This window comes from Cynara cardunculus, assembly GCF_001531365.2.
Source record: "Cynara cardunculus var. scolymus isolate 2C chromosome LG 6, CcrdV1, whole genome shotgun sequence".
Classification (NCBI taxonomy): domain Eukaryota; kingdom Viridiplantae; phylum Streptophyta; class Magnoliopsida; order Asterales; family Asteraceae; genus Cynara; species Cynara cardunculus.
The window spans coordinates 5186691-5202645 of NC_037533.1; the positions used below are offsets into that span (position 1 = coordinate 5186691).

Sequence of the window (15955 nt, forward strand, 5' to 3'; positions counted from 1 at the left end):
ACATAAACGAACGTTAGCGTGGCTACTAAACAACGTTAAACCATAGTTTCACAAAGATCCATTATGGCCACTCGGGATCTCCATGTGTGCAAAAGAGTGCTTCCAACTAGAGATGCACAAAGGCCCTGAMTTTTTCAGGTCTGGGCCAGGCTTTTCAAACCCGTTTTCAGTAAGCAAAAAAGTGAACCTAGGCCCATGCTTTTGAAAAAAACATGGCCCGATCAGGCTTTTAGGCTAGACCTGGCCTGGGTTTCAGGCTTGACAGGCCAGTGCCTTTTTCGGGCCAAGCTTCAAGCTTTTGTGCATCTCTACTTCCAACCACGACCTCATAATAATATATGCACGGAAGTTAAGTCTTKACGATGCAAGTGCACCCTTGCCATGATCGGCAGATGAAATTGAACGTACAGCGAGTAGTATATATATAGGTCTAAAATATTGTATCTATCATCTTACTTTGAAGGTTACAATGAGAACAAAAACAGGTGCAGGCGTCACAAGCTCGGAATAGTCTCCGCCTTCAATGCCTTCGACTTTTAGATTCTGCTTTCGAGATCATCACCCCTGAAATCTTGTTGACCTCGTACAATAACGCAGCCGAGAACAAGAAGCTGGAAAAAAAATCCATATCAAATGCAAGAATTTTTATTTAGTTGTTATTGACAATAGCAACCATCTCCAAAGAGACAGAAAGGCTGTTTCCGGAAAGACCCCGGCTTGGAAGAAAGGTTTAGTAAAGATATCGAAAGCACAAATATAAGCTACAGATTTGGAGAAAAAAAACGGAACTAAAACAGAAAAGCCAAGAGCCTGCCTAGCTAAAAGGCACACAGAATGCTCTAAAAAAACTACTTCCTATCGAGACGTATCGACTATCCCCACGATTAAAATGTTTTCTGATCACTTCATMCCAGAATTGTTGATTTCGCTGATGTTCTTCATGTACCAACCATGTTTCACGCATTGTTCTTTTATTTTTTTCTTTTTAAGACGTATGGATTAAAAGACTCTTGAAAGTTGAAACAGCAAGATACAAACATACATATAGATCAAAAAGGTCTTACAATTGATGKGCTTTGAGAGTGCTTGAAGCCATGGGACAAGGAACTATAGGCAAAATGTAGATACAGACTACAGAGTAATAGTTCAAGTATACAATATTGTGAATTGGCAACTAAAGTTACTTAGCTGACCAATGGAAATAAATGGAAATAAAATTGCTACCATTTTCCTTTTATATTGTTATTCTTACTAAGAGTAATCATTTTCTCCTCTTGCCGAAAAGGGCTCCTTTATCAATCACCAGACTCAGCAATCCATACACAGGGAATAACAGTTTCATAAGGATAAAAAGAATTAAACAGTAAAGGATTTAGTATGAGAAGATAAGCTACCAAGTCGTTATACAAACTCGATGCACAGTGCCAGCAGCAACCAGAGCGACAGCCTCTGCTAGAATAACTGTGCAGAGAAAATATAAGATCATTAAGAAATCCTAATGCTTCATCACATATTGCAACAGACTGCACATGAAAATCAGATTGTTCAATTGCAACAGCTTTGACGGATGACTACTAAAACTATTATCAACTGAGGGAAACTATAAAGCGATTAAGAGAATCACTTCTTATGTATTTAGGTATCTTGAGTAAAGCTATATGATTACTGAAGATGAATTTCTTACAGAATATTACTTGTGGGATCTGAAATATTTAACAATGTAAGTTCATAGTCGCTACTTTTATCCTGTATGTCCAGATGTGTGTAGAAGACCAAAAGCACGAATTTAGGCAATGTCCAGAACCCTTGGCACATTTGAATGGCCAGTTTCACATGAGACATTTCAATGAYGGTATAAATTAGTCACAGTGACCAGTCAATGTGAAACAAAATCTTCCGACATATAAAAGCATCGAGAAACAACTTCAGAAAATGAGGTCCTGATAAAGCATCAAATAGACCAGAAAACTTCTTTATGTGGATCGATTGTGACTGGGGTGCAATTGGCAGGTCGGTAGACAATATTAAGAGTCGAAGCTGGTAGCAGACATCAAGTGATAGTGAGTAACCAAAGGGCCTTTGGCCTAGCGGTATGTGAGTCCTTGGCCTTCTAGGAGGACAAAGGTTCAAACCTCACCAAAGGTGAGGAGGGTGTGTGAGTTTATTTGTTCTATTTACCGCATATAAATATTATATACTTCAAAAAAAAAGTGATAGTGAGTAAGGCTACCGTGCGGTYTTACAGTCATCCAATATGCCAATTAGTCCTATCACCAGCATAACAAAACTTGCCCTMTACGAGAAAAGAACTTACACTAAGTTCTATCATCCTTGTGCAAACACAAGTACAAGATATTTTTCAAGTATTATCTCACTMACTATGCTATAATGGACACTCAAACTCTAAGAGAACAGTCCAGCATACGATAATTTAGAATGTTCACATGCACCTTAGAAAGTTCAGTATATTTGGCCTGCCCCAATTACTTCAGCATAGATGCTTTGCTGATTTGAGTTCATCATATAAGTTGCATACAATCTTGAAGTGCAAAAGATTAAAAAAATTACTGATGTACATTTATATGCATTGACCTCAAGCCTGACGTTCTTGTAATGCTTGCATACAAAAACCAATTGGGACTTGTTTGTTCATCATATACTTAGACATGATGAATCATTATGACCGTGGTATCTAATAAGTTATTATACCCATTTTCAGATAAGAACAGACCCAGTTTAGTAAAAGGAGGATGTAGCATCACTCTGAAGCCTTTTCCTCCAAATTATATGTGGGTCTTAATATTTTTCATCCCTGTGGCACCAGCTACACCACATTCTACATTCTTACTACGATAACTTGCGAGAGTGCAAACTTTTGGTCCTCATTGACAGAAATCACACCATCATCTTTCCTCTTGGGAAGATTCAAATCAGGAGGTGGGAATGATGCAGAATAAGAATGAATTATCATGCCCAAATTATACGATAATCACAAGCACAAGTGTAGCATAGGGGGAAATGGCCATTAGAATTTGTTTATATTCAAAAACTAGAGTATTAATGTAAATTACATGCTGTTTCCATCATCCATGGATAACAGCATGTTTGACAAAAGCCAACGTCAAGGTTGCCTATTGTTATAGGTCACATATAATTGAATAATCCATAATGAGAAAATAATTTCTTTTTTGAACAACTAAGGATATTTCACATTTTMTTGTTTACTACTCCTAGTTTTATCAGCAGAAGCCTGGCATTGTAAAATTTTAGATGCATTGCATTTGTGAAACATCCACTTAGACAAAGAAAATTCAAGGTTTGATCTATTCAAAATTCCTTGAAGCAGGTAAGAAGCCAGAAAGATAATATCAACTCACCAGCACCCCATCCAGTCTTAACCCCAGAAGTTTCCTGGTAATTTCCAATGAACTGCAAAAGGAGGGGAAATCAACAGAAATCAACTATCAAGTAAATRCAACAAAAATGCAAATGATTTTTAATAAATGCCATCTAAGGAGATGAATTTGCTTTATACTAATTGTATACATAACCCATAGTMCATTTAGCACCTGTTAGTTGTAACCTGTACCATAATCATGAAAACTACGCTACCAACCCTCACTAAGCAATATTCTTATTTTTTCCTTTTTTCTTTTTCGGTCAAGTGGAGAATGTGTTGAGACTTATGGGGATTAATTCCTCACTTTCTTTTGTATAAAGAGCATGCCACTTAGATTCCTTCTATCAAATGACTCCAAAACTGAAATACAAGAACCATCAAAGGTCCATGCCTAGCTCGTCGCAATTATTCAATGACAAATCAAATTGGGAAGGGTGCTACCAAATAAGCATCTATGCCACTCCAGCACTGACCCTGACATGGCGCATATAGATGTGTGGTTACCTCATCACTTACGTTATCGATGCCTAAGTTTCTAAATCAAATATTGAGCATATCTTTCAACTGATTCTGAAACACAGTTAAGGTGAACCAAAATGAACYGTATACAACTAATCATATTACCATAGAAAGACATACTTAGGATCTCTTAAACTGTCATAATGATTTGAAAAAGAAGTAAGAACGAAGAAACATAATGAAAAAGTTTAACCATTGTTTATACAAAATCACGCCTTTATCTAACTCAAATTTGTGGAACCTTCAATTAGAGCATCCAGTCAATATGGTTGGCTTTCAACATCAAAACGTGAATCACTAGCCGTTTAGTTAAGTGACGAGCTAAACTAATGTCAATACCTTCATTACACAAGCTCATGATTCTAAATATGCATGTTTTCAACTGATTCCAGTTATAAGCACTTTTTTTGGTTAGTCTGGAGTAATGAAGTTTGAAGCTCCATGCTTGTGTATTAGGTTGCCATATCTACAATAGGTGTCAATCGGCTTGGGTGGAGCATGACATGTATTCAATTCAGACCAATTTAATAAACAAAAGACCTGTTCTTGGTTGCAGCTTAGCTCAACCGAGTGTGACTCCAACATCGTTAGTTTGGCTGATAAGGCTTGAATGCAGGTGAGCAGTAAGGCTTGAGAGGCTTTTAGTAATTTTTTAAAAGCCTTGACATCAAATAATGTTACAGTTTCAAAAATATGCATGCAGCAGCCAGGCCGGAAAAAAATAAAATAACGCACCAAATCTTTAGTGAGTTCATGTACTTCCTAAAACATAAAACAAATCACTACCTAGGATATCATTTGGCATCTCTTCCGTTTTTTGTTTTCCATTTGCGTTCTTTGAGAGTAGTGGATAACAAAACAATGATTGGGAACCATTTATGTTTTTGAAAAACCAAAATTGGTCCTAAACTTTGTGAATGCTAGTTATAAATTATAAACTATTTCTTTCATGATTCACAAAATTAGTCTACGAATAAGTACAGGCATTTAACCATTTGCCTTTAATGAGGCCAAAGTTTCAAACCCCATAAATAAAACACAAATCTCTATCCTTTTTCGATTTTCCATCTTATTTTCTTCAACAAATATACCCAACCCTTTAAGATTTCGTTATTAGAAAGAGGCCACATATATACAAAAGAATGTAAAATGAGAACCAAGTTTGGAGAGATGCATGATTGTTTTTCTAATTGTTTTCAAGTCATTAGCTTACACACACACACACACACATATATATATATATAGAGAGAGAGAGAGAATGCTAAGTCGGTTACATAGAAATGCTATACTAACATGTTGGTCACAGTCGCTATACCCTTACATCCCCTCGCAAGCTGAATGCCATGATAGACGAGTAACTTGGATTGAAGAAACARGAATCAATGTGCAGCTAATCCCTTTGTAAAGATGTCATCAAGTTGTTGTATACTTGGAACATGGTGAATCTTTAATGAACTTAATAGAACCATATCTCGAACAAAGTGTATATCAATTTYGATTTCAGTGTGTTGATGAAACACTAGATTAGCAGCTTGGTGGCACCAATATTATCAGACCAAAAAGTAGAAGGATGACTAGAAAATCTGGGAAGTTCCTTCATCAAATGTGCGARCCAACAAAGATATACAACCATTAAAGCAAGTGCTCAATACCCTGCCTTCGTACCAGAATGAACAAYTGTATAAACCAAGCCAAGAAACCTGATGAATCCCACAAGGAATAGAGTATGGGGAGGGTAGGTTGTACGTGGACCTTACCCCAAAGAGTAGAGGTGTTGTAAAAAGGATCTTGAGAAAATGATTTTGCAAACCAAAAAAAATGGCTCGAAAGTCTGGAAAAGTCAGAGAAAGAAGAACGAAAAGATAAAAAAAATACATAATAGAAACGTAGGTAGGACAGTCGAAGGAAGAGTATGAGTAACATGAAAGAATAATAAAGCACRCAAGGACAATAAAGGCCTACGAGAAGATGAGAAACCACTAAACTAGCTAAGAATGAAGATGCGGTCGACTATTCTATGGTACTAATACCTAGTTGTCGACTCTCTAACCCTCCCCCCTCAACATTACACACCTACTAAAATTGCACCAAAGGTATTCAGTCTTTGAGCAATTAATGCACAAGCCTCGAGTCTCCAGAGCTAYCCCCACTGTTCTAGCCTAGCGTTCACTTCCCTCGTCAATTTCGCTACCAAAACAATTTCATTCGCAGATCATATGCACCATGGGACACGCCCTTGGATACCTTGCGAAATCTCATCCAAAATCACGACAAAGAGAAATGAGCTTGGGGGCGTTTGGTTCGCATAATGATTTTTTAATGAATAGAATCTGTCAAAGGAAGTGGAATGGAATGTTTTCAGGTTTGACCAAGTGTTTGGTTGGCAGGAATGRAATTTAATGTGTCTAATGAATTGGAATCTGTCTGTTTGGTTTGCAACAGAATTGGAATAGAATGATGCAAAAAAAGACAAAAATACCCTTACTTCGATATTTTTTTTAAATATAAATAACAATATAAATTAACATTTAATGAGGACAAAAATGTTTACCATTTATTGAAATATATATAAACATAAAACGATAAAAAAATTCAACCAACCATGCATACAAGTTAACACTCAAATACCCATATATAAATATTGTTACCAACAAGTGTTTACACATAGCATCCAAGCAATAGGTAACACAAAAATATTGTCCAATCAATATGTAACAAAAATATTGTCCAAGCAATATAGACCGATCATTGGTCTAACATAACCAAAAAATATTGTTTTTGACCACCAATTGATCATCGATCTAACGTAACCAAAAAATATTGTTTTTATCACCAACTGATCATTGGTCCAWMATGAAACGGACCCAATTTTCACGTCTTTCCTCCTTCAAGCTCCAAAAAGTGATCACAGATTCAGAGTCCTTTGTTATCTTTCGCAATGCACAAAACATTTCAGTTTCTGAAAATGTCCTGAACTTCTCAATCTCATCAGCAATCATGGAAGTTTTTATGAGCATTCCAACTTCAACTTCCATCAACGCTGACGATGCTATTATTAGTTTGTCACCAAGCATAAATGTTGCATTGTTGATTACCTCATGCAAAGAATCATTCATGTGTTTCCTTTTCTTGCTACCACTTATGCACTCTTGACTTTGCACATTTGTGTGTGCATGAGAGGCATCATCTTGATCATCAGAAAGATTATCATGGTATGACATGATGCATGGTAGTAATACTAGCGGGTTTGGTTTTGATAGTGAAAAATATYATGTGATTGCTGAACCACCAGTCTGGGGAGGCCTATCTACAGGTACAAATTCACTGTGTTTGGTGTAATTATGATATATGTTGTTTTATAATTAAATGTTACAACTTTATGATATAATATAGGTTCACAAAGAGGCCGGGAAATGGAAAAACAAGACATTTCCTCATTTTGAGGATTTGTGCATTGTTTTTGGCAAGGATAGAGCTAATGGGAGTAGAGCAAGAGATGCAATGGAGATGGAGGATGCAAGCATGGAAGACCAGATCAATCAATTCCATGACAACTTTTGTGATGATCAAGATGATGCCTCTCATGCACACACAAATGTGCAAAGTCAAAAGTGCACAAGTGGTAGCAAGAAAAGGAAACACATGAATGATTCTTTGCATGAGGTAATCAACAATGCAACATTTATGCATGGTGACAAACTTATGAAAGCATCGTCARCGTTGATGGAAGTTGAAGTTGAAATGCTCAAAAAAACTTCCATGATTGCTGATGAGATTGATAAGTTCGGGACATTTTCAGAAACTGAAATGCTTTGTGCATTGCGAAAGATAACAAAGGACTTTGAATCTGTGATCACTTTTTGGAGCTTGAAGGAGGAAAGACGTGAAAATTGGGTCTGTTTCATGTTGGACCAATGACCAGTTGGTGATAAAAACAATATCTTTTGGTTACGTTAGATTGATGATCAATTGGTGGTCAAAAACAATATTTTTTGGTTATGTTAGACCATTGATCGGTCTATATTGCTTGGACGATATTTTTGTTACATATTGCTTGGACGATATTTTTGTTACATATTGCTTGGACAATATTTTTGTGTTACCTATTGCTTGAATGCTATGTGTAAATACTTGTTGGTAACAGTATTTATATATGGGTATTTGATGTGTTAACTTGTATGAACGGTTTGGTTTATGGTTGGTTGAATTTTTTCACGTTTTATGTTTATATATATTTCAATAAATGTTAATTTATAATGTTATTTGTATTTTTGTTTTAAATTAAAAAATATCGAAGTAAGGGTATTTTTGTCTTTTTTCATCATTTCATTCCAATTATGTTGCAAACCAAACAGACATATTCCAATTCATTAGACTATTTAAATTCCATTCCTGCCAATCAAACACTTGCTCAAACCTGAAAACATTCCATTCCAATTCCTTCCAGATTCCAATTCCTTTGACAGATTTCATTCCTTCAGAAATCATTCTGCGAACAAAACGCCCCCTAAGGAATGGTCAATTCCTCAAATTTGGGAATCCTTGGAATTTAATTCCATTCCATTTRTAACCAAACATTGGAATGGAATTTGGTCAACGGAATTGACCATTCCAATTCCACCAKATTCCRGCGGATTCCGACGAACCAAACGCCCTCTTAGTGTTGATCACTTGTGTATCTTCATGGAGAAATGCACCATCTCGCCTACCGGCRTCCTGACACAGGTCAAAGTTAGCTCATGCATATCTTGTATTGCCCTGACATTCCTCAATAGTACCCCTCTCTCCTTCAAGCTCCCCCAAAATGTGTCCTAGGGTATGCTATYGTAGGCCTTCTTCAAGTTTATATTTGTGAGCACCATGTGCAGATCTCTACAATGTTCTTTGCATTTCTCCATAAAGCGTCTAACGAGGTAGATTGCAACAATTAACGATCTCCTTATCATGAAGCCAAAGTCTAATGAGGTGATTGCAACAACTGGCGATCTCCTTATCATGAAGCCAAATTGGTTCAGAAACCCTCATTTCAGGCCGAACCCTGGCCTCCCTGGCCTCGATCATAAGATACCACCAATGAAAATATGGAACCCACTCATAATGCGACGATCATCTAACCAAGGATGTAGCCCACATTAGGATAAGCATGTAATGTGAAGTTATTCGACTTGTGATGAACAGGACCATGAGTAGAAGTGCCTTTAAGATACCATAAAATACGTTTGACAATCACCCAATGTATATTAGTTGTGAATGAAGAAATTGTTGCTTTATTTACCGCAGAAGCAATTTCCGGTTGAGTAAGAACTAGATCCTATAGAGTACCCATAGTGCTACAATGTAGATAGAAATAAGAGTTGTTGAATGACGAGACACTTGTTTGCCGGTGTATTAGGGAATATAAACCGAAACATACTCACTTAAACTAGTGGACCTTTGTAAATCTGCAAGATATGGTGTTTGGCTTAACCATARTTTTAAAAGGCGGAATCGAGCCTCGAGGCATTTTCCCTCGACGAGGCAAGGCGTAAGCCTCGAGGTGTTCCGAGGCGTGTGCCCCRAGGCGGAAAATAAAATAAAATAAAAATGTTAACAGATTAACACATATTAATAATAGCATTATAACCTCAAAATATATTAATAGTTGTAATTGATATTAGAAGATTTTATTTTTATTRTTCATAAAAAATACATTATATACATATACAAACTAAGAGAACCGGAGAGGATGGACTCTGGACACAAAATGTAAATATAATTATATTTCATTACTAAGTCTCTTTAWAGATATTATAATTTATTAATTATATATGATAAAATATGCATACATATACTAGAAACAWAATATATATACATATTTTATATAAACCAGAAACACATACAAGTTTCTATTGCATCAGGTACAAGTCGTCATTGTAGTAAGGAGGATTTAAAGGTTAAGGAGAARTCGTGACTGAGATTTTAAAAAGAAGAATCCACCAAATATATGTTATAATATTTGGGTCTGATATTATTCTTGTATTTATATAATAAAACCTGACACCCACCAACCCAAAAACCTGACACACCCACTAACCTATGTGTTATCACATCATTGAAGAGAGGCTTACGCCTCAACCTCACTCACCGCCTCACTGCCTTACCCACCGCCTCACACATGCAAGGCGCATGCTTCATACAAGCATGGAGAGGCAACGCCTCAGGTTCATTTTTTCACCGCCTCGAGGCATAAGCCTCAAACRATTTTGAAAACCATGGGCTTAACTATAAACCCTAATCTATAAAGTCTGTTGGAACCCTAAGAAAATAACTCAATCGACCCAAGTCTAAGAGAGAACACTACATTGTAGCTTATGAATTATATCATTAATTAATGCAAGGTGAAGTCCCCATAATCATAATATCTTCAACATAAACTGGTATGTATCACCAAGAAATGGTCATAATCTATATACTATATCATAAAGCATTTGACAAAAACTCTTAAAAACCATTTTTTATATACAAAGTACTGKTTATTAATGCATATTACTTAAAATTCAAAATTACAAGTAAATAATGCATAAGTACAACTTATTAAAGCTCCATGTTTGAATTCGTATAACTAACTGCAAATAAACATGATCAGATAATGGATAAACATTTCATTTTAAATATAAAAAATCTAAAATATATTAGGATAATCACTATATTATAACAGAATATTTAATTATTATCTTTATATAGATCAAAAAATTACTTCGTTATTAAACCTAAATTAAATTATAATAGAAAAAATTGAATTAAAGAAATTACACAACAAAACAAGAACTTTTAAATAGTTAATTTGATACTAATATCGATATTTTTTTAAAAAATTTAAGATATCTTCAAATTTATATTTTATTCAAAAATAAAAACATTATCGTTTTCTCAAAATCAATAAAACGGTATTATAACATTGACAGGAGACAAAATAAAACGAAACATTAAAATCAAGATGTATCTCGCTACATTGCGCGAGTACCCTTCTAGTCTACAAAAATAGAGGTATCTGAAATGCACCGAGCATTAGCCAAACATATGAACTGCAAAAGATAATTTATCGAACCATGTTCAACAATCCTAATTTAGTCCATAAATGGACTTTTTCATAAGGCATACATGGTGAAATTTGGCTTGATCAACAAAACCTTTCATGTCATATACACGTCCTCAACGAGATCACCATTCAAGAAGGCTTTATTAATATCAACTTGCCTAATAGCTAGCCTAGAGAATATGCCACTGATAAGACGAAGCAAATAGTTCTGGATTTGAATAATGCATTGAATGTTTCAGAATTGTAAACACGGTTGTATGAGGAATTTTTTTGGCAGCAAGCCAAGCTTTATATGCAATTTATACTACCATAACATTTTTGTTTAAGCTTGCAAACCTATCTGCGCATCAGGCCACTTTGGATTCTTATTAGCTCAAGAAAAATAAGTGAGGCTTAAAATACTAACTGAAAGATGAAGTGTGAGAAGCATGATAAAAGACATGTTCAGGAAACTCTTTGGTTTTGCGAGTATGATCATGATTGTGAGTAATCATTAGATGAATGGGAGGAGGAGAGAAACTTGGAGAGAAAGAAGTTGAAGACGCAAAAACTTGTGGAAATRATATTGAGGAAACAAAAGAGGTATTTGGAGATCCTGATGTTGAGAAATGAGGCGAGTATTTCCGGTAACACCACTAGAGTAGAGCTAGTAGCTTAAGAAGTAAACAAAGCAGCCTTTAGACTCAAATGGATAAACATTCTCAAAGAAGGTGACATGCCGACTTGTATATGTTTTGGAGCTTGTTGGATCATGGCAGAGGTAGCCTTTGTTATTAGCAATGTATACAAGAAAAAGACAACGAATAATTTTAGGGGATTGTCTATTAGAACGATAGCTCCGAGAAATGGAAAAAGGTGCGAAGAAATGTATAATTAGAAGAAGAATGAAACATAAGCTAAAAAGGTGATTTGGACATAATTGGAAATGGGAAACGGTTAATGATAAACACTTATGGGATAAGCATCGTGTCAGTAWTGTTTAAAAGGACTAACTTGAGTCAACATTGTAAGTGCCATATCAAATAAGTGACATTTTCTACATTCAACAACCCCATTTTGTTGTGGTGTAAAAGAACAAGTGATCCTATAAACGATGTTGGAGTCACAAATAGAACATACAAATGAACCCCAAAAAAGTTTGGTTGATCCATCACATTGAAAATGCTTGATCTGTATGGAAAGAAGATTTTGATAATTGATAGTGTGCCTTGATGTGATGAAAATTGTCGATGGCACGGAACAAGAACGATCATCAATRAAGATGATGCCTTATTGCTACCAACTGCAAAATATAGTAGATGAATGCTCAAATTTTGAAATGAACAATTTCTAATTGCATGATACTACGCGATAAGACAAAAAAAAATAGCAATCTAGTGCTTTTAGAAGTGTTATGGGGCATAACAAGAGGAAAGTTGTATTAATGAAGCATTATTAATTTAGTATATATGAAGAAAGGACATACTTCATGCAAATGGATATCCGAGATGGTTGTGCCATGTTGGAGTAATTTATTGAGTTAAAAAGGCTAAAGTTGGGTATGAAAMGATATTCCTATTATCCGACAAAATGTGGTGCAACATTTGCCCCATCGGTCCTTCAATTGAAAGCCAATATCTGAGAAGYGAAGTAAGCATGAGAATTTAGAGAGAAAGTAGATTTATGATAGCTGTTCTAATCGTTTCAAGTACATGAGTTTACCCGTTTACATACAAAGTGCTAAGTCAGTTACATAAAATGYTATACTAACATGCAAAAGAAAAATAAAGAACATAAGCGGTATCAAACGAGACCTACACACATGGGCTTTTGAATTTCCTTTTCTACTCCTCTCCCTCTGTTCTCTTATACATACATTTCGTTGTCTGCCTCCCCCCGCTTCGCTGGGACATAACTTTTTGGGTTCCACCATAAGTTCTTCTAATTCAAATTTATCATTTTATGGACCACATCGTTTCAAGCTCCATGTCTTGGTGAACTTTATAAAATTTTACTTGCAAAATATGTTCTATAATAAAATCCAATCATCTACATTCATTTGTCATTAACTGTGAGATGGCTATTCAGAGGATAGTTCCCGAGATGTTTCTTATCTGCCAATTAGTATTTCATATGACAGAAAGAACTTGTCCAGTGGARGCTACATTGAACATGTGCATGAGGCTTCTATTGGCTGTTGTAGCACAAAGCTATCGAAASGTAAGTTTCACTTATTCACTATTGACTTTGGCTTTAAAGCGAAACAAAGATATAAATCAAATCACAATTTCCAATATTGAAGAACAAGCAGTTAATCCCATTAACAAAGAACTTCAACCCACATAAATTCCCATGCATCATTGCAACTAAAGAAGAAAAACATAGAAATGTMCATGGATCAGCAAAAATTGAAAATAAATGAACACACACACACAAGTCTGTATATATCATCACAAGATAAGAGTGAACTCACCGTCAGTAAGAAAAGGAACACTAGAGAACTGGTTAACCCTCCAAGTATAGTGAATAGTTCGGACGAAGCTAACTTCCCTCTATACATTTCTTGGAGTGAGAGAGTAACAACAAAGAGGAGAAGAGAATACAACATCGAATTCCCGGATTCGGCCATTGGCTTCAAAGCATTAAAACAAAAACAAGTACCATTAGAACTTAATGGTCAAAACTCAAGCTCATTACTTGTATAAAAATAATCATTATAAAGCTCCATCGCCTGTTAGCATCCGCAAGCTACTTAAATAAAGCACAAAAGATCAATTTAAAAAGCTCAGAATCACTTTTTAGGGTAAAACTTGTAATGCCATCCAAATCAATTAGACTGTTTGGCCCTATTTAAGGTTTTACAACACAAAACACACAAAATTGTTGAAAATAAAGCATAACGTTTAGCCTTTGACGAATTAGCGATCAAGATCCGATTTTGCGAACTCAGAGGTCTTGCAAAACTACCCCTATATGGGCATCCACCTAATTCTCAAACATAACAAGTCTGCTTGTAAAAACATATGTTTTCTTTTTGCTGTTACGAAGACCAAACAAGCAGAGTCTTCGGCATATCAACAATCCAAATGAAACGGTAATCGAATAATTTCAAAACTTAAAAACTGGTAATCTTGATAATGCTTAATGCTAACGTGTCGAATTATAATATCGCAAACAGATCAGGATTTTAGTGAATCAAACTGAGGTAGAAGATGAACAAGGACGACCGGATCATACCTTACGAAAACGCTGGATCCGATACTGATGTATGTTCAGAATCCAGACCAGTGATCGTCGCTTGAYGAACGACAATGGGAAGGTTTTACAAGCACCTACATCAACTCGTAATCCATTGGCTATAAAGCCCAGCCCAAGCTAATAGTTTTATGGGCTTAAAGCGGGTTGGTTTAATCCATGAACAATGTTGGACAACAACTACCCGCAGTTGGGCCTAGCAGTATCCGAATTATYGATAAAGTTGAATTTTTCATAGAGTAAAATGCACAAAATAACAATCTAATTTTATAAATTTTTTTATTATAGCATTGTACTTCCAGTTTTTCTTATTACAATAATATACTTTCAAACTATTTTTTATTATGACATTGTACTTTGAAAAATTTACCCATTATAGCATTGGGTAACCTTTTGATTTAAATTTACCCATTATACCAGGTTTCCATGTCATCTCATTGTCCACGTAGGCTGTCTTCATGTACTATAGTAATGTGATTTTCTTATTACATTATCGTACTTTCAAAATTATTTTATTATATCATCTACTAGTTCTTMTTAAACATTGTACTTTTAATTTTAATATTTAGATATTTTACAAGTTATTTAATAAATGTATTAAAAAAATTATAAATTATTCATTAATATACCAATATCAATAAAACTAGTAGAACACAACTTATCTCGCTAATATTTTTTAAAAAATATGTGTTTTTAAAAAAAAGAAAAYAAGAATTGTTCTTTTTTACCAAAAAAATATTATCTCGTAAAAAATGTATTATATTTGTTCAAAAACTTTTACGTGACGTATAAATATATTAAATTAATTAGATTTTTTTGAATTATTTATTAATATGACAATATTAAAAAATTGTAGATCACAATTTATTTTGTTAACATTTTAAAAAGAACTTTAAAAGATATGTACTTTTTTTAACAACATAAAATAAGAAGTGTTACTTTTTTTATAAACAAAATATATCTCGAAAATAATGTATCATAATTATTTAAAAAATATTTTACTCTAGAATATTTAATTTGAATGCAACTTAATAAGAAAAAGTCAAAAAAATGTTTTTTTAAATCATAAACAATGAAAAATAAAAATCACTAATAATATTTTGAAATAAGTTTTTATTTTTATTTTAGTTAAGTCATCAAATAATGTGTCATCCACATCATCTCATTAAAGTCACACAAGCATAAAAGTCAAGAGGTTAACCGGTTTAAAAGGTAACAGGTTACTCATTGCTATAATGGGTAGATTTTTTAAAGTACGATGTCTTAATAAAAAATAACTTGAAAGTCCATTGYTGTAATAAAGAAAAACAAAAGTAGAATGTTATAAGAAATTTTATGAAAGTAGGTTGTTATTTCATGCATTTAACCCTCTTCCGTGAGATCAATCAACATTATATACTTACAAAAAGTTGGCTAAGCACTAATCTTCTGTTAAAAAATGTTAAACGTGGTGTGTTGCTTCGGCTAATCTTGCAAGATACAAATGCATCTCTCTTGCTTTGGCAAGATGTAAGATGGATTTCACTGATACTAATAAAATCACTTGTGAAATTGGAGATTATCAATAATACACACAAAGTGATGACTAATTTCTCTTGGATGAAAGTGTTTAAGCTCTGAATGACTTGAAATCAGATAGTACTGAGTGGTTCAAATTGTTTGTTGAACTGTTGGACAAAACATTCAATTTAAACAAAATTTGTATTGCATGTTGAGGATTGCAC

General features: G+C 34.4%; 1 protein-coding gene across 1 annotated transcript; it reads right to left on the reverse strand.

Annotated features, from left to right (window-relative positions):
• Nucleotides 1-340: 340 nt before the first annotated feature.
• LOC112514670 (keratinocyte-associated protein 2) lies at nucleotides 341-14305 on the reverse strand. Its single transcript, XM_025121260.1, has 5 exons — nucleotides 14214-14305; nucleotides 13450-13608; nucleotides 3378-3429; nucleotides 1395-1461; nucleotides 341-611 (listed from the first exon to the last, which is right to left on the reverse strand). Exons 2-5 carry the CDS (start codon nucleotides 13603-13605, stop codon nucleotides 521-523), a joined length of 366 nt encoding a protein of 121 aa, XP_024977028.1. The 5' UTR covers nucleotides 13606-13608; nucleotides 14214-14305; the 3' UTR covers nucleotides 341-520.
• Nucleotides 14306-15955: the final 1650 nt, after the last annotated feature.